Source organism: Bombus impatiens, unplaced genomic scaffold, assembly GCF_000188095.3.
Source record: "Bombus impatiens unplaced genomic scaffold, BIMP_2.2 scf_0102, whole genome shotgun sequence".
Classification (NCBI taxonomy): Eukaryota; Metazoa; Arthropoda; class Insecta; order Hymenoptera; family Apidae; genus Bombus; species Bombus impatiens.
The window spans coordinates 521,904-548,673 of record NT_176521.1 but is presented as its reverse complement, the minus strand read 5'-3'; the positions used below and the strand labels follow the sequence as shown (position 1 = coordinate 548,673).

The following is a 26,770-nucleotide window of genomic DNA, read 5'->3' as shown; positions in this document are numbered from 1 at the left end:
ATTATAATTAATTTTATTAAACTAACAAAATAACTTTGATTTCAATGCGAATATTAATTGTTACTATGAATCGACATTCGAATCATTAGTCTTAAACGGGTTAAAAAACTTCAATTTACAAATTTTCTTCGCATCGACAAACTTTTACTATTACAATTTTACAGTCTAGTTAACTTGAATTGCTTCTCAGCAAATACATAGATAGCAAGTTCATGACTATAATCACGTTTCATACAAAAACAGCATTTCTTTCTTCGTTCCCACACAAGCACGACAACGATGTTTTCGTTAGGCACTTTATCATTCCATTACATAACTATTATTTTCCAACAATATCTTCACGATACGCATCTATCCTCATATCATCGCCACCAGCTGGTACTCGATTAGATTGCCAATCCATCGTTGCAACGAAATGTATTAGCCCACCCACGATTAGATACACGTTGCTCTATAGTCTATCTCGAGCTTTCTTCGCCTAACCTGCCCGCCCTTACTCACTCCTTAACGTCATTATCAGTACGTATATATCATAATTATCGTCTAATATCAATGAAATCTAGATGCGAGCTCGTCATTCGAGGCCGAAGAATGTCAAAGATCACGGCGTCTGGGTCCAATTTGACCAGTGTGTTCCAGAAACTGAACATTCTCAGAAATATCACGTTAGCTCGTTGATGTTCCTGCAGTTTTCGTGATTCGATTAATTCAACGAAATATTCACGTGATCATCAGTGACTTTCCGTGATACGATAGATTTGAGAAAAGCTCGCGAGAACTCGCGTTAATAATAAATTTGAGGAAAGTTCCCAGGAATTCGTGACTTCCGCGATATGATAAATTCGAGAGAAGTTCGCGTGAACTCGTGATAATAATATATTTCAGAAAAGTTCAGGTGAACTCGTGACTTTTTCGCGATATAATATATTGGAGAAAAATTCGCGTGAATTCGTGATTTAGTAAAACACGGATTAATATCGCGTGTGTTCGTGTAACTTACACGTGAGAAAGGAAAAGACAGATTATTGGACGAAATAAAAGAGAGAAGTGATTTGTGGGCACGAGGAATAATCGTCGGAGGACCGGAGAGAGATCAGAGTGTGGTGGACAGTCGAAAAGGATAACGGAGAAAAATGTTCAAGCTCGCTGGACGACAAGAATGGGAGGCTTTGACGAAAGGTAAATGGCACGGCCGTTTACGAACCGTTTTTAAGCAATTATTCCACACGTGTACCCCTAACCCGTTACCGTGAGCCGGGTATCCGATTGTTGAAAGAATGTTTGGAAGTTATAAATAGGGAGACATGTGCTTTTTAGGAAACGAGAAGTCTTGCATGAACTTTAACCCCTCATATGAGAGTCGTGAGAGCTCCCTGGCACAATCTATGATGTTCGTGCACAGATTTGATTAATGTGTTTCTTATAATGTATAACAGAAGAACTGGGAGTTTTAATTTTACAAATTAGATTTGGAAGTGTGGAAAAATTCTAGTAAACTGATTGAAATCGATGTTTTATATAATAGGGATGATTTTAGGAATTATTTATGTTCTTCTGTCTTTTTCTCTTTTATACACTTTGAAGGATCAATTATTATTTATGTTCTTCTGTCTTTTTCTCTTTTATGCACTCTGAGCAATCAAGTATAAGTGTCTTTATAATTTTTCTGGAACAGTAATAAACATCTTTCACAGATTTTAAATTACTTCTCATATAGAGTGTTCACTGAAATTATTTGAATACTTACCACAAAAGGTTTTTTAAAAGAATTCCTTGAAACTTCATTAGCGTTGCAATGAAAGAAGATTGTGGCAATTATTTTGATGAAGTTTGAAACAAATCAGACATTATAATGCAAGCAGAAGTTAAACATGCAATCAGTGCTAGTGAAAGCTTCACTAAGTTGAGGCATATTAATATAATGTATAATTAACTTACTTTCATTACGATGCTTATGAAATTTCAGAATGTTCTATACAACACGTATAATACATTCATAAAAAATTTCTGTAGTAAGAGTTATAATATTTTTATATATCACTGTATAGAATATTATGTTTAATTTTCGATTTATTTTTCGCACGGGCAGTCATCTTTATCTACTTTATTATTTCCGATACCTTTTATGAAATATGAAAATTCCAAGTAATAGGTGGTATGGAGAAAGTCTATAAAATCAACATTTTCCTTTATGTTGCAATAAACATCTTTTTCAGAGTTTCTAAACATATTTCACATACTTGATACGATGGCTAAATTTACGATATCTATATTACTGACTTAATTTTTTGGAAGACGGGTTAATTTAAAAAAAAAATTGCTTAGCAAAAATGTAAGTTAAAAAAATTGGTGACTTGGCTTTACAAAAACTGAATCATATTGAATTCGCAATTGATACACATTGTTCAATTGCTAAACCTATATAATCAGCTACAGCAGTTTCCAATTGATAAATTAATCGATTAATGGGTATTATAGATAATAAAACAAGAAAATACTGTGATCGCAGAAATGATAAAAGTAATGATTAGTTTACTATTGTATCAATTAAACTCTACTTTGTCGAAAGAAGCAAGAATCACATAATGATGCAACAAAGCCAAAGTATTATCAAAAGGTATTGATTAAAACATACAGATATTGATAACTAACTCGATTAAATAAACGTTCCTTTTTAAAAAGTGAATCAAATAAAATTTGCTCAGCTATTTTTGTTATAAGTTCTATTCTTGTTTAAAAAATTGTTATTCTTTCTATGCAAAAGTATCGACTAAAATTTTGATTCAGATTTATATTTTATGCACATCGGATCTGTTCTCTTTGCAATTTTTTAATGTTAGATATATGTAATTCTTCAATTTATATGCATCAGTGCATTCACTGCACCTATCTCCAACAGTTAAAAGGTTAAAAAATAAAGATAGACAAGTATGTAACTTCCATGTCACTTGCAGAGAGTTAATCGGTTATCGTTATAGAACAAGTTAATTTTATATCCGTTACGACGACCTGTTTCATTCTTCGAACATGTTTAAAAAAAGGAAAATATATCGGCGCTAGCGTTATGCATCAAAAAAGAAAAAGAAAAGAGGGAAGAAGAGAAAGAAGCTAAAAGTTGGCCGTGGGTCACCGGTGATCCACGCAGGACGGAGCTCGTTAGAACTGTTAACTCGATACGCATTAATCGAACGGGTAACGCCGTGCGGGTTATTATTATTATTAAGGTCGATTACGTAATATTCGATAACCATGTGGAGCATAAAAGAGTGCGCCGGCTATTATTAACGTAGAAATAATTTATCGTAGAAATATCGATATTTTGACGATGCGTTGGGAAACGGGTGAGCCGACAGTTTCTGAAAGGAAATTGCCACGCGCTCATCGCCATCCTCCGGTTACTCCCCCTTCGAGGTTTCTGATCGATGAGCACCGTGATATACAGGGTGATTTAAAGTTTGGTATATGTCCTCTTTTATTTTTTATAATATTGTCTGGTAATATTCATGTTGGGGAAAATATTCTTTCGTTTCAAGTAAATAGAAACATTATAAATAGATCGTGGACTTTTATGTGTTTATGGAAGATGCAAAAATGTGCAGAATGTATGTAATACGTAAAAATATAGAAAATAGTTAAAGTGATAGTAATCTTTGCAATACATGTCAGATAGAACAATTTTCTACCCAAGTCCCATTTTATACTTATAAACGTGTATTTCAATCTGTATCCCATGTTTTATGCGATGTAAAGAGGAGTGTTTCATGTAGATAGGACGATGTAACTTTAAAATACTTAGAAATGGAGAGAAATGGCGTAGGGCGAAATGAAATGATATAGAATAAATGTCATGTATTAACGAAAAAGATACAATTGCGTTGTTTGAATGTACGAATGGATGAAAATACATGAAATTAACACCAGAATACCCTTTATTCTATGCCATTTCATATTGCCTTATGACATTTCTGTCCGTCTCTATTTTAAAAATACATTAGCCTGCCCTAGTTACGTGAGACATCCTGTTACTTATTTATCGTTTTTACCATAAAGTGCAAATTAAAAGGACATACGCTGAAATTGAAAGACTTCTCTGAAACTAAACGAAGCCCAAACTGTTATGCGAATCAACGATACCAATAGTTACGGATTAAATTAAGTTTGGCTGTGAATTATTAACATCATCATTCCAAAACAATTTTTAGAGTATAGTTATCATTATAAATATGTTCAACGAACGCACATTTATTCGTACATTTTGCATTTATTTGTTTATTCTTTTTTTATAAACGTATTATTGAAATTCTAGCGCTCGGTTGTGTAATTCTAGCAGCCAGGCACTATGATTGAGATCGAGAGAATGTTTTTGCCAGGGTATCGGTTACGAGCGAAGAGTGATTCGGGGAACTCTCGTGAAGATTTGGAATGCACGGTGTCACATGGAGATTTGGCTGCACGTGGCAAGAATGGTGTAACTCGTCGTTCGTGTTGCCAATCTCTTGAACATAATACTTTCTTTATTTAGAATTTCCTTATCTCTTTTTTTCATACGTTCGTTTCATTTCTGTTAAGAATAAATTATATCATATTTAAAAACCTGCCGATTCCACTATATATATTACAGGAATAAAATAAATCACAAAGAGATAGGGAATTTCTAAATAAAGAAAATATTATGTCCAAGAGATTGGCAATCCGAATGACGAGTTGCACCATCTGCACGAACTGAGATTGACGTAACAGAAATGAATTTATTTGTAATCATTTATATTGATTATAGAAGAGTCCGATTAAAAAGTGACCTAGTTAACAGGTGGAAACCTTGTTCAATTGATAAATCAAGTCGTGTGAATTTTTAATGCTTGAAAGGACATTTTATGTCATCGATGAATTCAAGCGTCTAAAATCACATGCTACCTTTACTTTAAATCACCCGATATATTGGCAGCCCGCAACGAAATGCGTTTATTTACCTTCTTAGGGGCGTAGGCAGGTCGATTCATGCGTTTCAGCCCCTGTGCGACGGGGTCGAAAATCTCGTGGCCACTTGGGGAATGAATCACACCGCGGAAGTACGGAAAATCGATACGCCCTACGCTCGAATCGAGTGGAAAAAGTTAAGCAAGTTCATATGGGATGACCTAAGATCAACGATGGACAGCTTCCTTCTTTTTTTACTCCTTTTTCTTGCTTTCTCAGAAATACTCGACACCACATGGTACTTCCCCGATGCCCTCAGCTATCAAGTTTCTTCGTACAAGTTTCTAAAAACGTTAAAAACTTTCTCGAATATCTCCTAGAACTTTTTATCCCTTTTTTTTTTAAATTATTCTTTATATTTTAAAATATCCATACTGAAGGAATTTGAACAGCAAATGATACATTTTATTACTAATTTTCGTTCCAGTTCACCATGGTTTACCATGTTTACAGATAAATGACGAAATAAATTCTTGTATTGCCTGATTTTATTTACTTATACATTGCCCCCTAGTCAACATTAATGGTCATAGTCTAAAAGCTAAAATAAATGATCGTAAAAGCTTTTTCTTATAACTTTTTTACTTTGTCACGCATAGAATTTACATATTTCTTTACTAGAAAAAAATTTTATTTTATAATTCTATCATTTATATCGTTTATTCTTAGAAGTCCTGCACTCTCAACAACTATAGCTTTTACGCGCCCGTTTTTTATTCGACTGTTCGTATCATTCGTTTCTCAGAAAGTCACATAAAGAATCGTTTAATCCTCTGCGAAGGGTGCCTTTTCTTCAATGAACTCGTTACAATGACCCTCATTGATCCATGATTAGATGCAAACCATCCAGGGGTAGTCTAGACTTTAGAGTTTTATTCGCATCAGATACATAGAACGAAACAGGTTGTCAGTTTCAGCTGCTTTTAAATTGCTATTCTTTTTTTTTCTCTTTTCTCCTTCAACTTTGATTTTTTGCTTCGATAAATTGAAGAGACATGACGTTTTTCAATTTGTATAACTTCATCTTTGAAGTATCGTTCATTTGCTTTAGTTGTAGAATAAATAAAAAATAGCCATCCGTAGATTCTTATGTAAATTGGAGTTTAAGGTCAGAATGAATTATTGAATGATCATTGAATGAAAATTAAAAGAGATTGTCTGAGATATCGTTCTACGTAGGAAGTGTTATAAAAACACAGATATTTACAACAATTTACAATTTTAATGTTTAGGGTAATACAATCACAAGTTTAATACCACATGACCTTTAAGAAATTGCAACAAAGCAGACAAATATGAAATTTATTATTTTATGATATTTATTTATATTATTTTTTGAAGGTCACTTCGCATTATACTTGCGATCCTATTAGAACACCAATAAAACCCCCTCAACTATTGCAATTAAGGATAAATAGTAATACTAAAGAATACCATCTATGCACGTGTACATGATATTTCTGTTTTTACTTATTTTTAGTATCTTTTAGCAATCCCACAGTTTTTCTCAATACTCATTCTTAATACAAAACAAAAATAATGGAGAATTAAAATCTTATAACAATACATTTTTCAAGCTCATAACAACCATGCAATATGTATAACATACGATGTAATTCCGAAATCGTGATATAAAAAGAGCGAATGAAAAAACTTCATCTTTTTTTTTAAGAAAGCACATATTGTATAAAAATATGTTGTTCTAGATATCTGGTCTCATTTTACTAAGGAATTACTTTGTATATTTTACATTGAATCCACCAAACCACAAACCAACCCGTTGAATCGATAAAAGTATAAATAACTATAAAACTATATAAAGTTCTGTTATTACTTTTATATGTACTATCTCTGCGACAAATATAAAGTTGAAGAGTCGGCAGCAGGTGTGTGGAAAATAAAAAGTAAAGCAAGATTGGATGTAGACGTTTCAAGGTAGCAAATACGTTCGTAACACGAAATGCGGTTGCGATAAACGGGATTGGTCGATCGATCGATTAACGAAAAACGAACGAACCAGCAGAAAGTCTTTATTCGTGGCGTGTTCCTGTTTTCAGACATACGGTTGCAGCTGAACGAACAGCTGAGATGTCTCGACATCCGGATGGAGGCCCAAGTCGCCATCGTGGCGGAGCTTCAGGATTTTTTTCGAAGGAGAGCCGAGCTCGAGCTCGATTACAGCAAGTCCCTCGACAAGTTAGCCAGAAGCATACAGCTCAGACACAAGGAGCAAAAGCAAAAGTACATATCTTTAGACTTTCTTCTCTTTAGACTTTGTTTTTAACAATCTCAAATTATCATTACATTATCTACATATATACGTAGTACTGGTTTCCTTCTTGCTAAATTAAGAGACTATTTGTTTCTGAATGAACAAAGAATAATAATCTAGTGCTATTGGGTTCTTTCTCCATAACTAATATACTGTTCAAAACAATTAAGTGTGTGTCATTATCGTACATTTTATTTCACGAACCACGCAAACAGAAGTAAAGAAGTCCTACAGGTTTGATAGACAGATAGTTTGTAATAAATAGATTGCGGATTTTTATACACTTATGGGAGATTTGAAGGTGCAAAAATGTACGCAATGCATATGATACACAAAAATATATAAATATTCGAAGTAGAAAATTTATTATAAAATATATAAAACTGTAGAAATGCATAAAAATCTGCAGTCTGATAATAAAAATTGACTTTGCGTGTTATCAGAAAGTCTACGAACAGAACGAGTGGGTACACAGATCAAAGTAACAACACGGGGAACGATCATTTAATTGTTTTGAATAGTATAGTTTATTAAAGTACATAGATAGATGCGTAGATTGGTGATAAAGTAGTAATGGTCGGAAGTAAGCAGATCAAGCTAACAGCAAACAATTCCTAGGCGAGAACATTGGCCCCTATTCTCGAGTTATGCTTGCTGGCAACAACTTATCAACGAGACCAAGTCCTTAAGCAGAGATCATGCGGCTCTTTCAGAAGTGTACAGCACACATCTCGTCGGTCGTCTCAATCAGGTGATGGAAGATGTTCAACGGATATACAAGCGTGTGAGTATAAGCCAGTACCATTGGAATCCTACAAAATACATTTACGATTTGTTGTCTGCAATTATGCAATGTTATAAATAATATTATACGATCGAGGAACGTGGAAAAATACAGTTTGAAGTATTTAGGACTTTTGTACATTAACTTTTATCAATACAGTATTTACTATAGATTAGAAAGCGATAGAGAATAGTTACTATAATGTAATTTTAATACAATATTCCAACTGAAAGCTCTAGATATCAATTTATAAATAATATTTGCAACTTGAAGTCCGAGACATCCCACTTTGGAGCTCCTCCAAACTGATAAAAGTATCTAACAATACGTGCGCCCACTTATGTCCTTTTTATCAGGAATACATTATTTACTATTCGTCGAAGAAACTAGATCAACGTAAAATATTCATATGAAAAATATCACACATACGCATCTACAAATCTTACTACCGCCATGAATATATGTACTCGGCGTTGGTCTGGGGGGATGCTTATATCAACGAACGGATATGCATAATCAGAGGAATCATTAAAAATGACGGTCGTTCAATCCGATTGATTTCAGTGCCGTGAAATAGGCTACGAGACGCACGAGGAGATCCTTCGAGTGTTGGACGAGCTGCATACCACGATGAAAACGTATCAGACATACCAGACGGGGTCACGGCAAGCGGAAACGAAGCTTCGTGTGGCGGAACAACAACGCAGCAAGCTCGAGGTGGCGAATGCCCCGCCCGAGAAGCTCGCGCGTAGCAAGAAATACAAGCTCATGGAAAAGGAAGTGAACAAGGTAGGTTGGCGATGTGAAATCAAGGCCAAGCCGCCGGCTGCTCTCGCTACTCGCCCGTGTTTCTCGATCCTCTCTATTCTCTCTTCAGTTTTCTGTCCCTTTCTCTACCTCTCTTTTCTTACTTTCTACCTTTCTTTCTATTTGCTTTTCTGACCCTGGCGAGGTCGAGTGTACTTCAAGACGCGCGAGTATCAATTTCCGCCACGTTCTTCTTACACGGAGGATACGTGAACCGAGGCCACCAGCTATCTATGTATTCTCTTGATGAATAAAGCACCGTTTCATTCATCTCCCTGTCAAAATTTCACGCCTTACCATTACTAGTTTTAGAGGGGAACTTCGTGCAGGGTAGATTGTGCGATTGCCTAAGTTTGTTGGATCGAAGAGGTGCGGCAAAAGTTGGAGGTTTCGGGGATTTTGATTGTCAGAAATGAATACCACGGATAAAAGGACGGTATTGATTGAAATTGATTGAACTTATCACGTATACTTTTCATTCTGTTCAGAGGAAGGTCAAGTATCAAGAGGCGAAGCTAAAGGCGTTGAAAGCAAGAAACGAGTACATTTTGTGTCTGGAGGCATCCAATACGACAATACACAAGTACTTTGTGGACGACCTATCAGATCTCATCGATGTAAGTTTTAATAATCAAAGAAAAGAGCAAAATCCTTATAACTTCTATAAAAATCACAATATTTTGATGAATGGAAGACAAAGATAATATTTGGAGCTTGCTGCTTTATTTGTTATATCTACTCTTCTAATGATATACTAGTTTTGGAAATAGCTTCTGGTCAATTTACAAAAATTTTCAAATGCAAACCAATAGAAAAATTGTTATTATATCAAAAGTCAATACAATTATATGGATCAGTGATCTAAAACTTTTACCCAATAACATAAAACGTAGAACGTTGCAACAATTATTACAAAATATATTTAGCAACTCGAAGGAAACTTATTGCATGCATCACGCTACTGTACATCTGCGTTCCGCGCTAATTGTTTTAACAGTGCAAAGCTTTAATGTGGAAAATGCTCGAATGCATATTTGACACGCAATCTATGAACTAATTGCAGTAACTTGAACATGACTTAAGAGAGCACTAAACGGGCTTCTCGATACCGTACACGTGACTCAATAATGGGTCAGTGAATCGGTTTAGTCAACTGAAAGGTCTAATCGCCTTTCCTAATTGTTTCTTTGTTAAATGATTGTTGAGTAAGATGTACATAAATAAATCTCCTTGAAAAAATTGCATTCACTTGTTCCAATAAAGATCTAGTCATTGTCCTTCCAGTCTCTCAAGTTCCATTCCAATTTTGTGCAAATTTTTCTAGAAATATTTATTTATTTCATAATAATTTATTTCTTTTATATTTTTATAATAAAAGAAATTCATATATGTGCATGGAAAATGTTCTCGTCCTTTTATTTACTGTAATATACAAATATAGGATAAGAATTATAGATATCCTAAAGACTGAATATTCTCGGTATTTTTTCAGTGTATGGATTTCGGATTTCACAATTGCATTGCAAGAGCGTTGCTGATGCATTGTAGCGCAGAGGAAGGTAGGCAACGTTCGCTGCAATCCGGTGCTGAACAATTGGCAGCATGTGTTGGTGCTCTAGACTCGAGGGCGGATAAACAGAGGTTTTTAGAATCTCATCATTCTGCTTTCATGATACCCAAGAAGTTTGAATTCCAAGGTCAACGAGGGGACGAGGTACTTGAAGTATGAAAATTCTTCTTTTCTTTAATCATCATTTGATCACGTTCGAACGATTTAAATCATGAGAGAATTATAATTGATTAATCTTGATGTAATTATAGTAATAAAATTATTATTATATTCTAAATTTATTCTTATATTCATGTTTTGAAACATTCTACATAACCTTAAAAAAGGTGCGTTTTGTACTTTTTAAAAAATAGGTTTTGTAAAAAATTAAGTTTTGGAGATATATCCTACATTTCATATACATAAAAACTAGTGAAAACGTGTGCAAATGATACTTTCAACTTTCAACATATTTTAATTATTAATCTATCTTTTGCAATTTATTTTCATAGACTCCAGAACCGGAACTGCAAAAATTGTTACACGCTGAGATGGAACAAAGATTGTCCCAATTGCAACAAAGACTGACATCTTTGAGAACAGAATCTGAAGAAGTTTGGAAAACCTTGGAGACAGCAGAAGCTAGTCTATTGGAGATGTTAACCGCGAAAGATTACGACTGTTCCAGATACTTTGGTGAGAATGCTGTTCCCACCTCCAGGCCACCAGAAACTGTGCAAATTAAGCTCAGAGCAGATAGACAGGAAACTGAAGAATTCTACCTCACGGTAAGTTCGACTGATTAAAATAATTACTCAATCAGATAATGAAAAATTAAATGGAATGGGGGGTTAAATATAATAATATATGAATATAATAAATTTGGGAATAAGGAAAATCCTTAGGGTAATAAAGGCCTTTTTTATAGAATGGCTATTAGGGATTAATAGAATAAATAGAGTATATAGAATATTAATTTTTTGTTATTTAACTAGCTATTACCAAACTTATTGTTAGTAATACTAGTTTGAAACATTTTTACAGAAATTCAGGGAATACCTTCTTGGAACATCAAGAATAGCTAGGTTAGACGCAAAACAAGAATACATTCGACAAAGCCTGTTAGATGGCTCGACTGCTAGCCCGAATCCATCGATATCAACAACGAAGCAAAAACAAGCTCGGAGAAAACGAATTGGTAGATTGCAGATGAACGGCCAACCAAAGTTATTCGGTGGCTCATTGGAAGAATATTTGGAAAGCACTAATCAAGAGATACCTTTAATCATGAAAAGTTGCATTAGAGTGATCAATCTATATGGTCTTCATCATCAAGGTATTTTCCGAGTCTCGGGCTCCCAGGTAGAAATTAACAATTTCCGGGAATGGTTCGAAAGGGGAGAAGATCCATTGGCCGACGTCACTGATGCGTCCGACATTAACAGCGTAGCCGGTGTGTTGAAGCTCTATTTGAGGGAACTAAGGGAACCACTGTTTCCTATTATTTACTTCGAACATTTAATGGAATTAGCACAACTTGAATCGAAACAAGAGTTTGTTAACAAGATGAAGGAACTGATTTCCAGTCTTCCAAGACCAGTTGTCATAGTGATGCGATATTTGTTCGCTTTTCTTAATCAGTAAGTACATTATATAAATTACCAGTTAAGTAAAATTTATAGCAAGAATTTTCATGTTATAATTTAAACAAAAAAAAACTGCTTTTTATAGCCTCTAATATTTTTTACGCGTTTGCTTCAAAAAGATTAAAAAGATAATTATTGAGAAATCCCTTTAAATTTTATTCAAAATTTTTCTTTATTTACTAACAGCCTCTCAGAATTTTCGGATGAAAACATGATGGATCCCTACAACTTAGCAATTTGCTTCGGCCCCACCTTGGTACCTGTTCCAGAAGACAAGGATCAAGTACAATACCAGAACCAAGTGAACGAACTCATCAAGAACATTATCACGTTCTGTGAAGAAATATTTCCAGAAGATATTGGAGGTACTCAATACGAAAAGTACATCAGTAGAGAACCTGACGACGTGTAAGTATATAGTAATCTTATCTTATACTGACAGAATATTTTATCCATAATTTACCAATTTATGTTTTTTTATGAAAATAAATGCAGAGACGTGGGAGATTCGCCGACGGACCAGGTCCAGGAAGACATGGACTCCGAAGTGTATCCATCTGAGGATGGTGAGTGAAACCAGATATGTAATAGTTGTGTAGTTGTTCGGAATCCAACAGCGCGATCTACGTTCGTTTTGTGTATTCCCAGAATCGGAAAACCTCGAAGCCACAGCGCAATTCGATTTCAATGCAAGGTCCGAAAGAGAGTTAAGCTTCAAAAAGGGAGATACCTTGACTCTGTACACACAAGTCAGTAATGACTGGTGGCGAGGTGCCTTGGCCGGTAGAGAGGGGCTTATTCCCGATAAATATATTATGATCAAGATAAAGTAAGTGCGACTTAATCACGCAGTGGTGAATTACTTCCTTCGAGAATGTCTTCTGTTGAACCTAGTGGCTGAATTTAGCAATTCCAAAGGGAACGAAATTTGGATGACATATGCTTGCTTTTTAAGATAAAAGGAAAAGCTTCTTTATAGATTTCGCTGTTAGAAATGTTTCCTCAATATAATTTTCTTTTGATGAATGTATCTTCTTTCCTTTTTAGTTCTTTCCATGTGAATATCTGATTTGTCATATGATTATTGTTTATGGAAATATTATTCTTTCAAAATGGGATATATGACTTCTTATGGAAAGAATTAAATATGGAGTAAGAAAGCACGGAAACTTGATTAATTCCACTGCTTTCAAATCCTTTTCGTTTTCGCATGATTATTCAGTATAAAGTCTTATATCCACCGGCCACGTAAATGGTTCACAAACGTTTACGAATTCCTTGAGCGGTAGGTAGAGACGTAAAACTAAATGCTCATTAACATATTTAGTATTCGTTAAATTGACCATACACCATTGGAATAATTTCGCTTGTTTTAACGCAATATCCATATATATTATAACATATGCTTTACAAAACAAATAATATTATTTAGATGCTCAATGATACATTTGATAATTAACATCATTTTTATAACATTAAGCTGTTGGTAATCTCCACGACAGCAATATACATATTGCGGAGGGATTTTTCTAACATTCTTGTTGTAAGATTTAGGTTTTGTTAAATCTACGTTGAAATTTATTATAATTCATTGCATAATTCTTCCAGACTCAAAAAGTTTCTTTATAGATCCAGGAATGCTTGTCATGCAGCTCTGCTTGCCTATTTCCTTATGTAACTTCATTTTATAAAAATACTTGTATCTTTTGTTCAGGGACGAAGAACGTGAAAAGGAACTCCTGAAGTCGTCTAGTGAAGAATCAATGCGAAGAAGGACTTCAAGCTCTGCCGATAGTGTTCTTTCAAGTAACAATTCACCGCTGATGGGACCGTCTGGAAATCCGACTACTTGGCCCTCTAACACTACGTCCGACGTGCAGTCAACCGCAAATATAATCACAACAGACAATAGCAGTAACAGTGGTGTTATTCCAGCAGTCGTGACAAATGCCCCTTGCATCTCAGCACAACCAATCATCAGTCGAGAGGTACTGGAAACTACCGTTTAGTATTAATATATCTTGTTCGATTTTTTTTCTTTTCATACATTCGTCTGCTTGTACATTTTCTGCGACGCACTCGGAAGATTTTTGAACTTTTAAGCACAAGTGCATGGCTATTGTGCTGTAATTCGTCTTTCTTAAGTGCAGTAGCAGCGAAAGATTGGAATGCACATTTTAAAGACGCAGACTTGTTGCCTGTACACCACACACATCTAATAGAAAAGCAGCATCGCTTTATGTCGTGGGACCATAAATCTGTTATAAAGTCTCTTGTTTGTTCAAATGGATATAAGATTATAAATAACCACATTAATTCGGAAATTTTGTGGAAATATAATGGAAATTTTATAAGAACCAGTAACGTTATTGTTTTCTTTTATACTTTAGAAGGGTCGCTGGATTTTTTATGATAGATTTCATTGGGTTCATAATCTGTGATCTTTTAAGATTCGAAGATTTTCTCTCACACTATAGTAAGTTCATAAGATAGGAGACATGAACCTAAGGCTATTGTTAAGTTTAATTTACTTCGAAATAGTACTATTTCAATTAGCTGTAATCATTTGTATGATATATTTGTAAATAAAATAGAAATATATACATGTTTGTTGCTGCATGTGCCTTGGTCTCTTTGTCTTGTGTCGCCTGTATCCTTTTTGTTGTCTTGCGTCATGTACTTTTTTTTTCATTTTTTGTACTGATTACGACTTTCGATGTTAATAGTTGGGATGGTTTTTCCAGATATACGTTTAGTCAGCTTTTAGTTGACAAGAAAAGTTTCACATACATAGGTAGTGGGCGAAACGGACTAAAAACTGTTCGATAAAACTGCTGCCAAGTGTCGTGTGGTTCTGTCATTTGTGTTTTTCGTTTCGTTGAAGGAGTGCCTCTGTTTAACAGTTCAGTTGGTTTGTGAATCCTAGCATTCTGTAAAACAATTTCAGTCTATAGATGAAACCAAAATGGAATGCTACTCGCAGAGCCTACTTCTCCAGCGGATATTCTTTTGGCTTGAGGTGAGTAAATAAGTGTCTCACCCACCCAGATCAGTTAATAATTAACTTCGTCGTTGGCATCTCTAGACAGATAGGTATCAGTGCAAGGCTGTTGTCACGTTTACATGTTTGCCTGCTTGTATTCATCCTACTCATTGCCAGTTTTACGAGCAGTTTTTAATTCTACCTTGGTATGAATATTGTTCTTATGCACTTGTGTTTATTCATTTCCTTCTTCCCGTATTAATGCATGCAGATATCCACTTTAATCATTTATATAAATATTATACCTTCATATTCTTGTACACACGCGTCTAAAACCTGCAAATTACTCCTGATCAATTTATGAGATATTCTAAATTAGAAGATTCAAAAATTTGATTTCAACTTTTAATTGACTTATATTTCTGTAAAAATATAAAATAAACATGTAGGTATTATCTACATTAAAAAATTGTGGAAGTCACTAAAATTAAATTGAACCGTTTTCAAGATTATTTTATAAAATCCGCTAAAAAATAATCATCTAAATTAGAATATATCTCTCATTATTATTTACTGTATTATAATTTTATCTTTTCTCTTCTTTTTATAATATATATCATTTATTTTAGAGAATGAAAAATTTTCTGTGTTATACTTATTATCTATTTGGGATTTAGTTCGATGATTCTTTTTAAACAGATTTTGTTCAATTAAAAAGTAGTAGGTTCTTACCATAGCTATTTATAATATAATAGACATAAATTGTAAAAATAACAATTTGTAACAAAATTCCAGGGCACTACATACGCAATAACAACACAGAAAATAATTTACATTTCATTGCAACAAATGTGGTTGGTAATTTGGAGAGCGTCACTAGTTTCCCATTCACTACGTAACAAAACATTTCACCATAAATGCTTCTTTAAACGTCTATATTACAATCTACAATAGTTTCACATTGTTCAACTATTTTCAGGAATGTGCATCTCGAGTAGCAAAGGTATCGACACCAGAAAAAGAGAAGCATGTCTTCGTTTCTGATCATCGTGCAGACACAACGCCAGTTATTATTAGTAATAATGGTGAGAACGAGAAGATATCAGATTTCAGCGAGTCGTTACAACAACGCAACGAAGATACTAGCGAAGAAGCAGAACGTATTTCCTTGATGAGCCTAGACGGCGGATCAAAGCGTGGAACAAGTAGAAAACAACACTGGAAATCCCAAAGCATGGGTGATACTGTGCAGCAAACTGCGAATTCTCTTCAAACAAGCAATACTATCTCTCAAGATGAAGAACCTCAGGAACAGCCGACGTTTTCTGCGAATCGAGAACTTTGGCAAAGACGAGCGACGTCGCAAACGCAATTGAACCCGCCTGCGCCTCCTAATCATAAAATTTTCCGTGCCTCCCAAGAATTCCGTGAAATGCGTCAGAAACATACACCGGATTTGGTAATGGATCTGCCTTTATCGGCACAGGATGCGAGTAAAAAGTCTGCTTCGTCGAGCAGTCTAAGCAGCTCTGACGAAGAGACGCCAACTCAGCCATCTCGTGCTGAAGCGGCCACATCGCCAACGGGCGGTCCCGAGTCCCCTGACATGAGCACAGCTGCAGAACGATTCGCTAAACAGAACCAATGCACTCTAAAGAAAAATACCAAGTCGAATCCTGACGCGTCAAAGTTAAAACGTATGGAGACCGAACACGATCCCGAACAAGAGTCTGAGGAAATTGTTAGGTCGACAAGTTCCAATCAGATCTCGGATTCGATGCCTTTGAGATCACCTCTTCCACCACGTTCGACGCCGAAGATAGTGGCGAAATTTGCAGATATGCACCTAACAGGCGGCAGCCAGGTGTCCTCGTTCAAGCCGCAGATAAAAGTGAAGCCAACGATTCTCAGAAAACCGGTGTTACCATTCCCACATCCGCACATGAGTCCTGAGCTCGCGAGGAAAATCGAGAAGCAAGCGCAGAGCGCCGAACAAACCAATTAATTGCTAACCCAGGGTATTACAGAGAAGTTTTTAGCAGCGAGGAAATATTTATTTTCAGCAACCCATGCGTGTTTGAGTAAGATTTCCAGACGCGTAGATTTGCCACTGACTTTCCATTGACCAGTTACTCCGCCCAAATCGCAAGGACACGAAGTGTGTTAGTTACAGTACCCAAAAAAAGAAAGGAAAGCCGGACAGCATCGTTCCTTGATATGGAACGGGTCACGTGAGTTTAGTTTCAGCCAGTGAACGTTGCGTATAAAAGGTCTGATGCTGTCCTCGGGCCGAGTTTATTTTTTCTACGACTATTTTCCATTTTCGCATAATTTTTTTACCAAATGACCCGCGAAACGATGTTTCTAGTCATCGAGCGATGATTGAAAAACGATGCGAGAAATGTGTGAGCGAGAAAAATACATCGAAAAAGAAAAAACAAAAAAAAGAATATAATTTCGAGATTAAGTAGTTTTTCGTCGATAGAGCGAGAGAATGAGAGCGAGAAAGCGCGAACGAGAGAGCGAGAGAGAAAAAAGCCAGATGATTTTGTACGTTGGACGATTTGTAATTTATTGCAAAGAATATTTCTTCTCAACGTGTTATCAGTATAATGTTTGCAACAAACGTATTTGATGTTCCTTTAAAAACGCACGCGAGTAAGTATGAGTTTTAAACAAAACAAGAAAAAAAGAACTAGAATCTTTTTTAGGAATTAGTTTCTTAAGAAGAATGAGTGAGATGATTTCGGGATTTAAATCCCGAGCTATTATTATTATTATTATTATTATTATTATTATTATTATTAATATTATTATTAATATTACTATTATTATTATTATTATTATCATTAAACATTAGTAACATGTCTTTAATAAGAATTATAACGACAATGATGTTCGATATATTCGAGAATAGTAAGTGTACAATAATGCACGAGTATTTAAACAATTCGACGTCAGTTCTAGATATGTACCAATAATTCTACTATGACAAAAAAAATTCAACGAAATCAGAAGAAAGCGATGTAACACCTCGATGTATTCATGCCCTTCTTCCCTATAACCAATTTAAAAAAAAAGGAAAAAAAATCGAAAAAAAATCATTGTACTCGTTTATCGAAGTAATATGCATACAGTATACTTGATACTCTGTGCAAGCATTCTACGAATTATACTTTGAGTGGAAAACTAATGGGACGCGTTATAAACAATCGTGATCCATAAAGTAACGAGTGATGCAAATTCAATTAAGATTGATTAACATAATACTCTTTATAGTTACTGATCAAATATTAGTACGAAATATTATCACATTATACCCACCGCAATAAGAAAAATACCAAAGCCAATGGATTATTGCCTTCCCCCTTTCCCCATTTTTCTGATTGTATCATAATATTTGTTGAACGAACACAAAGCTAAAACTTTAGTTTTCTTAACGGTGCGTTCGTTTTTATATACATAGTTCATACATAGTGAGAGTTGCGCTTTTACAATCGTTTTCTTTTGTATAACTACTCTCATGTTGAATTGTTAGCCCCATGAGAATTCAGTGTAATTTAACGTGTAATTTAATGTTGTTACGTATTTATGTCAATTTGCCCCATCGTACAGATACAGGAGCCTAATTTGACTATTTTTCCGTTACGGTTACTGATATTAACTTCAATAAAAAAAACTTGCAGGCTGCATTGTGACCATTTCTGCAACAAAACCTAATCATATTCCCAAATCTAAATTTGTGTAACTTTTATAGGTATTGCGGTGAGTAAATTTCTTAGTGCTTGTTCTTTTGTTTTTATTATTAGGAAAGAGTCCCTGAATTTTAGTTTAATGATAACTTTGAATTATGACTGCAATTTTAAAGAAACTTTATGCATCGCTTTGGAAGAAATTTAACATGTCCATAATTTTTTAATATTATTCGAATTATTTTTCCTGATAAAAAATATTTTTGGTCGTGTTAAAAATTATAATTTTTCCAGTTACTTGTTCCAGTGCAATCAAGAACCATTAGGTGATCATTGAAAGCTAACTTGAAATAAAAGTATAAAACTAATGAAAAATGTGAAAAAACAGGTAATAAATCATTTATTTTTGGCAGGCCTTTTACAAGTATCCTGCACGTTGAATGCAATAACTTAAATGAACATTTACATAAGATTTTCTTTGTTAAATGTAAAAAAAACGTATCAAAACTACTGTTTCCTGTGCATCGATGTTTATAGAGCGCGCGAAATTTAAATGGAGAAATGCAGTATTTACACCTGATGAGTGAGTGACTAATGGTCAATAAGAATACATAATTAAATACATAAGGACGGCTGATAAATCAGCTGATGTCAGCTTTCGTAAATAACTACATACATGTTCTTTGCGAAAAGGTAAAGATGACATTGTATTCCATGCGTATGCATGTTTATTAACGAAAAGCCTGAAAAAATTTCTCAACAAATCAGTATCGAGTATTAACATTCACGTCCTCATACTTTTATCAGATTCAATTGTTTCGTTTTTGATATTATGTGTCCCTCTCGGTTTTCCCTTCGGTAAAAAAGATGTGGTTAGTTTTTGATAATTACAACTTCGAAAAGTTATTGAAAATACAATGTTGATCCTTGTATTTCATACTTGAACTTATTCCAGTTTAATGGTTTCAATGCCGATACACAATAAATATTTTCAAACATGGAAATTGATGAAATAGTGAGAGACATTTTTGGGTCAGATATACTCTTAGAATCTACTGATAGAAAATCTGGCAATGAAAGTGAAAAATCATCAAGGTATTTTTACTACTCGATCGATTTATTTATGTATTAATTTATCATAGTTAATAGTTTTTGAAATATATGTATTAACATTTTAGGGTAGCTCATAGCTTAGATTTAACAAATAGGTACATTGAAAGTGCTCTTTTAAAAGATGCTCCAGAGAAAAATGTAGAAGACAAAAGAATTGGCAGAATTGGACCAAATGTTGTCAGATTTGACATAACATCACGTCTAGGATTATTCTCAATTTCTCCTGATAAGCTCACTCTTAATGGCAGAAGTAATTTTAGCACAATGAGAGCAAATACAGCGGTATATCAAGGAAAATGGATGTACGAAGTTCAACTTGGAACCAAAGGTCTCATGCAAATTGGTTGGAGTACAGTTAATTGTACATTCACTCAAGAATCTGGTGTTGGTATGTTGATATTTCTGATAATACAATTTAAGAATTTAACTCTATCTTATAGAATGTATCTTTATTAGGAGATACCATTAATTCATATGCTTATGATGGAAACCGTGTTAGAAAATGGAATGCAGCTACGTTTACATATGGAGAACCATGGCATACAGGAGACATTATTGGATGTGCATTAGACTTAGATAATGGAAATGTTGATTTTTATAGAAATGGTAGATGTCTTGGACGAGCTTTTGAAAATATATCAATGGGTGCTGGTTTTGCATATTTTCCAACAGTAAGTCTTGCACTAAAAGAAGGTTTAACAGCCAATTTTGGATCCACACCAATGCACTATCCTTTAGAAGGATATGAGCCATTACAAGCAATTCCAAAACAAGAAATACATCAAGCTGTACTTTTATTCAAATGGTTTTTAAAAATAACAGAACAGATAGATACAAGACAAAATATGAACAAAGAGAGTGATATAAGCAAAGAGATTATACACAAAGAAAAGTTACATAATGAAGATATGAATGTACAGACCTATTTAATGTGTCTTTCAAATTGCGTTTTAAAACATATAGGACCTTTAGTTTCAATGCCATATGTTACGGAATATATTGTGGTTCCTTTTATAAGACATCTTTCGAAACCAGAAACTTCTTTATTGTCAACATGTTTAGATTTATTATGGACATTTCTTGAAGAGCATGAACTCAGGATATGTTTAGAAACTATTGTCGTTTTTTTACTGTCTGCATTCAGACATGTATCTTATTTAGTTGAATATTCTGATCAGTGTAAGAACTTGCTTCTTCTAACGAAGCTTTGTCAACATGTATCAACGCGTCAGTATTTATTGCAACATTTACTCTTTGATCAAGTAAGGCTTCCAAATTTCTTGAATGTTAAACCACCAGATAAAAAAGGACTGATTGACATAGTTAGTAATGTATGGTGGGAAACAGATCCTGTAGATTTAACAGTTGAAGCTAATAAAAAAAGTTACTTAGAAGCTTGTCAACAAATTAAAACTACAATCTCTGGTACAGTCAATTTTAAGCGTTTTTGTTGTATAATTTTTAATATTTTTTATTTATAATTTATATTTTACAGAACTAGAAACATTACAAGTACAATTTTTAATAATTCTTCTTGATAATTCTGATGGTAATGAAAAAAGACCAACTTCAAGAACTATATTTTTAAGAAAATTTAAGCGTTTTGTTCCTATAGCAAGTAGTGTAAGTAACGAACTATTAAACTTTCGATAATTAAACTATTTTGTTTAGCATTATGTCTTTGGTCAGTATTTCTACAGATAATAATCAATAACTTCAGAATCCGGCACCGATTACTCTTTGTTGTATTTATCGACTTCTGATTGCATTCAAAATTTTATGGGATGCCGAAGTTGGAACATCACCTGTTTATGTGCCTCCCAGGTAAAATTTTATTCAATATACTTTCAATATTAATAACATCTTTTTTTTCATAAATTGGAATGAACAGGGTATTTTACGATGGATCAATCGACTACTCTAGAATCGAAAGATTGGGTGGATTAGTGTCTCATTTGAACAAGATGCACAGAGGTGAACTAATACAACTGTTAGGATCTGAACACCAAACAATTGTTACAATGGATCAAACTCAAGATACATCTCATTCATATAGGATGGCACTTGTTCGAGTGAACAACATGAATTCACTAGATCAAGGAAGATCAATAATCCTTGATACAACATCATTACCCATGAACACTGCAGATCCAACTACATCTTTGCTTGAATTACTCGATAGTATTATTTTATTTTACCATCTAGTAGCAAAGAAGCCATTGGCAAAAGCGGCTCTTCTTAGGAATAGCATGTTAGAATATATTTCTGCCAATCAAAATATAAAAATACGACTAGAAGAAGTTAAACAGAAAGAGAAGCTTGAATCTGTGTCAATCGAACAAGAATTACTCAGATCCATTAATGTTTTCAATGCTAAGTTAATAGAGCAGGGAAGACATATGGCGTGGATTCGTGCTGCTGTTTATTCAAAGGAGAAACAATCACAACTAGCATGGCTTCTAAAAGTGATCACGTTGACTTTGACAAACGCCAGCTTAGAAGGAAACATGTTTAGTTTTGTCCCGGACTTTTACATAGAAGCATTAGCCGACTTGTGTGTTGGTTTACGAAATCATATGCATCCAACAGCACGTATTGAACAAATTCCAGATTACCAACAAATGTTTTTGAACACAGCTAAATTTCTTTGTGATCATTTTATGGACTCTCGTATAGTAAACGTAGATTCTAAAAGTACGTTACTTTTGACACTAGCTGGATTCGTGTTCAATCCACTTACATTAGAAGCTATGGAAAGTGTACCAGAAGAGAGTCGAATAAAACTTGTCACGAACTTATTGAAATCATACGAAAACAGGGCATGGGCAGAGTCAAATTGGATTTTAGTCAGATTTTGGCAAGGTAATGGCTTTGCCTTTCGATATGAAAGAAGCCCACATCTTTTGAAAAGAGTCGGACCAAAATCTTATCAACAAGAATCAATTTCTCAACCTAGAAGTACGTAATTTTTGTTTTCAGTAAATGCCTTAAAAATTGGACAATCAACGAGCTTACTAGTCTCTGTTCTTTAGAGCCATGTCCGTCCATTGTGTACCAAGGCCACGTAAGGGATGTATTATTGAAAAATCTTCAAGACACGACAGCGTTGTTAAATTCTTTACTAAATTTGCTGAATTGGACTTTCTCCGAGTTTATTGGAATGGTTCAAGAGATTCACAATGTTTCATCCAGGCCCGAAAGAGTCTTCATTGAATCTAGACAGCTAAAAATTTGCGCCACATGTTTCGACTTAACGATTTCGCTATTGAGAGTTTTGGAAATGATCATCACTGTGATTCCGGATATCTTCAATAATTCACCACAGTCTTTCAGTGAAAATCTGTTGTTTAGATTGTGCCAAGTACATGTTTCTATGTTATTAATGTCTTTATACTTTACTTAACATATAATTATCATTACATTATTATTTTTAGTTACTTTGTCAAATTTTAAATAGAATTAGCTCACAAACTAGTTGCTTCCAACATGTTGTGTTATTGGAAATCCCAGATTTAGAGTCGGTGGACCACTACCCAATACTAGCAGCAGTTACAGGTATTTTGTTGGCATTACTGAATGATGATATGATCAACTCTAAATGTAAGTATAATTTTTAATTACAAGTAAAGAAGGTATATAGACAGAATTCAGAGTAAGAAAAATATGAATTTTATTAGCAAAACCCATAGCAGAAGTACCAAGGATTACTCAAACCCTATTGATAGAGCCGAGTTTTCAAATGAGCACTCTTTATTTCTTGCTAGGAGATTTAAAAGTTGAAGATAAGCAAGGAAGAAATATAAAAAGATTTTCTTTTTCAAATTGTAAGTATAAATAAATATATAGTATGATATATAAAAAATTATCGCATAACTTTCTAAATTAAATTTTTGTAGATAAAAATGACGTAACGGAAGAAGAAATTGAAAAAGTGAAAGGTATGATAGAATATTTAGACGAGTGTCGTGCTATTTTACCAAACTCAAAAATTTCAAGCGATAATGGTGATATTTGCACAATATGCTATGCACAACCTATAGCAGTAACTTTTAAACCTTGTAATCACCAAACATGTCGTATTTGTATCGACCGACATCTCTTAAACAGTAGATCATGCTTTTTTTGTAAAGTTACGATCGAGAAAGTCATAGACCTTTCCAGCAACGTGTTACACGATTTTAGTAACGAAATTACGTCCTCGAAATAATCCATGACAACGTGTTGACAGTATAACATAATCGTGAAAGTAATTATAAAAATAAATTTCTTGTAAAAGCTATGATAGATTCTGGAGAAAAGTAAACAAATTGTATAAAATGTTATATAAAATTTTATTTATTTAATATTATTTTCTATCATTCTGTCTTAAAGATTTATGAATGCAGTACAAAAATAAAAAAATTATAAATTTTAGTCTTTATATAGATTTTCTGCCATAATATAACAAACATACCATTATATTTGCGTATGTATCAGTCTTTCCTGTTTCCTATTATAATTAATACAATCTATCAGAGAATATTAAAATATTTAGCTAAATTATAACAGTTATAAATCACAGGACATTATGATAAAATTATTATACGAGCATTTATGACATTTTTTCTTTTGCTTATTAGTAGTTTACACAAATTTTTCTTGTGTAAAATATTTCACAACCTCAAATCATATAAGATATACTAAGTACATAGATTTTCTTTCAACTGTCTAAATCCAGTTACTAATGAACTTTTGTTAGGTTTTATATTCAAATCTTCTGTTGCTTCTGTAAGTATAACACCAGATATAAACGCACCAAGCGCAGTAATGAAAATTGCAAAAAATATTAACAGTCGATCTTTATTTAAATGTAGTTCCGAATCTTTCAAAAGTGTACTCTGAAATAGGCAAATGCCTGGGAAGATAAACATAAAAGCTGCTGACAACGCACCCAGAAAATTAATAACTGGTGAAATATCTGGTACTAGTACCGCAATTACTAAAGACAGTATATACCAGATCAATGTAATAAAAACTCTAAATTTAATAGAGTTACTGTCCATTCCTAAAAGACTTAGAAGCGCATCACGACCACAATACAAGACAATTGGATATGTAGTAAAATTTTTGATTGCTATGAATATAATCCCTAAAGTGAGAATTATACTTTTGTCTGCATAGCCTTGAAGAATATCACTGGGCACTTTTCCAGCTCCAAATGTCGCATATCCAAAAACACCAACCACTGTGTAAGCAGTAAAACAAATAATCATGCTTACTATAGCACATAATGTAAATTTTTTAAGATTGCGTTCTTTCATACAAGCATACATTGGTATTGCTGTCATATGACTCTGCAAATATAAAAATCATTTGTAAGAGTGAAGCAACGAGTTAAAACCACAACATTCTTAAAAATAGGATACCTGGTATGCGAAACAAATTATTGGAATTATTTGAAGTGCCTCATATTCGTTGTCTGGCCATATTTTCATAGAATTAATGGGATACACAGTATTTGTAAAATATTTATAGACTATTAATGCTATTACATATAAAATAGTTATGCAACCAATAGAACTAGCATAGCTTAGAACATCCAATCCTTTAAAAAAGCATAAAGGCAGTATAAATAAACTACACGTCACAGTTGTGACAAATGTTCTGGACATATACCTAAAATATTAAATTAGTTAATAAAAAACAGTAATATTAATACAAAAATATTCCAATATATACTTTCATTTACCATGTATAACAATAATCAAGTCCATAGTATGTTGCCAGAATTCTATCAAACTGGTCACCAATAATTATTAAAAATGTTAAGCAACATCCAAAACTATATATCACAATACAAAGTGCACATAGAAACAATGATCTTTGTCCATAAAAATTAGCAAACATATCTTGCATAGTGCAGGTATTTGTAATGTCACTGCAATTGGCTAAAATGACAAGTGTAGCAGTAATAAAGATGAGCGCAACAAGTTGCACGTTAATAGAACTGACCAATCCTCCAGCTCTATCAAAGGCTTGTGGGAAATTTAAAAGACCAGCTCCTAAGGTGGCATTCACAATTAGAAAAATTGTACTTAATATGCTGGTTCCTGCAAATATTACAAACAATTAATAAAAAATATGCAATACATTTCATTTCCTTAAATGCTTAAATATATAAGCAAAATTTACTATCGTACATTATTTTGACATATACATAGTAGATAAATTAGAATTATTACAAAAAATCAATGACAGATGTGTCTTATTTATGTTTGAAGAAAAATTAGAAACTGTATTATAAAGTAAAATAATAAACATAATACCTGATCGAGCATTTTCAGCATTAGGAATAGACGAAGGACTTGGTGCAGTACATAATAACATATCATTGGTAATAAGTCGTTCCGTATCCCCTATTAAACAATTCATGATGATGTTTGCAATCTGAATGGTTATTCCTGACTAATAAACTATCCAACTTTTATCTGGGATAATGCATTTCTTCGAGTAAACAGAAAATTTATCAGCAATATCTATGACTAGATAATTAGATCAAAGTTCGTTAGAAAATAAAATTATGTTCGTTACTTTAATAACATTGTTGTTTTAAGAAATATTTTACAAGTACATACTTTGTTTCAATTATGATCTATCGGTGAACTTTAAACCTTCCGACTTGGAATTGCCGATTGAATCCGCGTGATGTCGCCGTGTTAACTTTGATTAAACTTACTACTAAATTTGAAAACTTGTTAGATGATAAATTATAGTACTTTAGACATTCTTTCTTATTTAAAGTCAATTGACAGTCTAATATATTTAAAAATAATAAAGTGTGTTATTTTATAATTGTAATAATATAATATGTTATTTTTAATATTTTATATTTTATAAGAAAATGTTTATTTAAGATAACATGATGGGAACAAAATATCAAATTTTATAAAATTGAATGAATGAGTAAA

At 33.5% G+C, this 26,770-nt stretch overlaps 3 protein-coding genes and 1 long non-coding RNA gene across 16 annotated transcripts in view; 2 read left to right on the top strand and 2 right to left on the bottom strand.

The window, feature by feature from the left end:
- Positions 1–17,437, top strand: part of LOC100741415 (SLIT-ROBO Rho GTPase-activating protein 1) — a 42,542-nt gene extending 25,105 nt beyond the window's left edge. For 4 of the 9 annotated variants that reach the window (XM_012394903.3, XM_033318536.1, XM_033318537.1 and 1 more), the window contains 12 exons: positions 7,035–7,218; positions 7,868–8,033; positions 8,598–8,822; positions 9,329–9,457; positions 10,333–10,563; positions 10,902–11,177; positions 11,434–12,029; positions 12,222–12,443; positions 12,531–12,601; positions 12,684–12,864; positions 13,750–14,023; positions 15,998–17,437. In XM_012394903.3, the coding sequence (XP_012250326.1) occupies positions 7,035–7,218; positions 7,868–8,033; positions 8,598–8,822; positions 9,329–9,457; positions 10,333–10,563; positions 10,902–11,177; positions 11,434–12,029; positions 12,222–12,443; positions 12,531–12,601; positions 12,684–12,864; positions 13,750–14,023; positions 15,998–17,023 (3,581 nt within the window). In that variant the 3' untranslated portion in view covers positions 17,024–17,437. Of the gene's footprint in view, positions 1–563; positions 1,180–7,034; positions 7,219–7,867; positions 8,034–8,597; positions 8,823–9,328; positions 9,458–10,332; positions 10,564–10,901; positions 11,178–11,433; positions 12,030–12,221; positions 12,444–12,530; positions 12,602–12,683; positions 12,865–13,749; positions 14,024–15,997 lie in introns of all 9 variants that reach the window. The other 5 variants (XM_033318539.1, XM_033318540.1, XM_033318541.1 and 2 more) reach the window with 2 other exon arrangements.
- Positions 17,438–17,848: 411 nt separating this feature from the next.
- Positions 17,849–24,243, top strand: LOC100741092 (E3 ubiquitin-protein ligase RNF123). 3 transcript variants are annotated; one of them, XM_024364649.2, is made up of 12 exons: positions 17,849–18,783; positions 19,124–19,293; positions 19,666–19,805; positions 19,889–20,211; positions 20,280–21,248; positions 21,319–21,446; positions 21,544–21,647; positions 21,715–22,781; positions 22,856–23,184; positions 23,258–23,423; positions 23,501–23,647; positions 23,720–24,243. In XM_024364649.2, exons 3-12 carry the CDS (start codon positions 19,708–19,710, stop codon positions 24,028–24,030), a joined length of 3,642 nt encoding a protein of 1,213 aa, XP_024220417.1. In that variant the 5' UTR covers positions 17,849–18,783; positions 19,124–19,293; positions 19,666–19,707; the 3' UTR covers positions 24,031–24,243. The 3 variants fall into 3 exon arrangements, with proteins under 3 accessions (XP_024220417.1, XP_033174433.1, XP_024220416.1); XM_033318542.1 differs by having other exon boundaries at positions 19,124–19,403; XM_024364648.2 differs by lacking the exons at positions 17,849–18,783; positions 19,124–19,293 and adding exons at positions 19,310–19,403; positions 19,518–19,582.
- On the bottom strand, positions 19,426–19,778 carry LOC117151174. The gene is made up of 2 exons (XR_004460907.1): positions 19,651–19,778; positions 19,426–19,563 (listed from the first exon to the last, which is right to left on the bottom strand). It is a non-coding gene; the product is annotated as an uncharacterized LOC117151174 (long non-coding RNA).
- Positions 24,244–24,435: 192 nt separating the features above from the next.
- Positions 24,436–26,619, bottom strand: LOC100741293 (putative sodium-coupled neutral amino acid transporter 7). Of its 3 annotated transcripts, none has more exons than XM_003486275.4 (5): positions 26,438–26,619; positions 26,129–26,306; positions 25,552–25,912; positions 25,229–25,478; positions 24,436–25,156 (listed from the first exon to the last, which is right to left on the bottom strand). In XM_003486275.4, exons 2-5 carry the CDS (start codon positions 26,232–26,234, stop codon positions 24,503–24,505), a joined length of 1,371 nt encoding a protein of 456 aa, XP_003486323.1. In that variant the 5' UTR covers positions 26,235–26,306; positions 26,438–26,619; the 3' UTR covers positions 24,436–24,502. The 3 variants fall into 3 exon arrangements, with proteins under 3 accessions (XP_003486323.1, XP_033174435.1, XP_033174436.1); XM_033318544.1 differs by having other exon boundaries at positions 26,129–26,344; positions 26,438–26,454; XM_033318545.1 differs by lacking the exon at positions 26,438–26,619 and adding an exon at positions 26,394–26,412.
- Between the last annotated feature and the right edge of the window lie 151 nt (positions 26,620–26,770).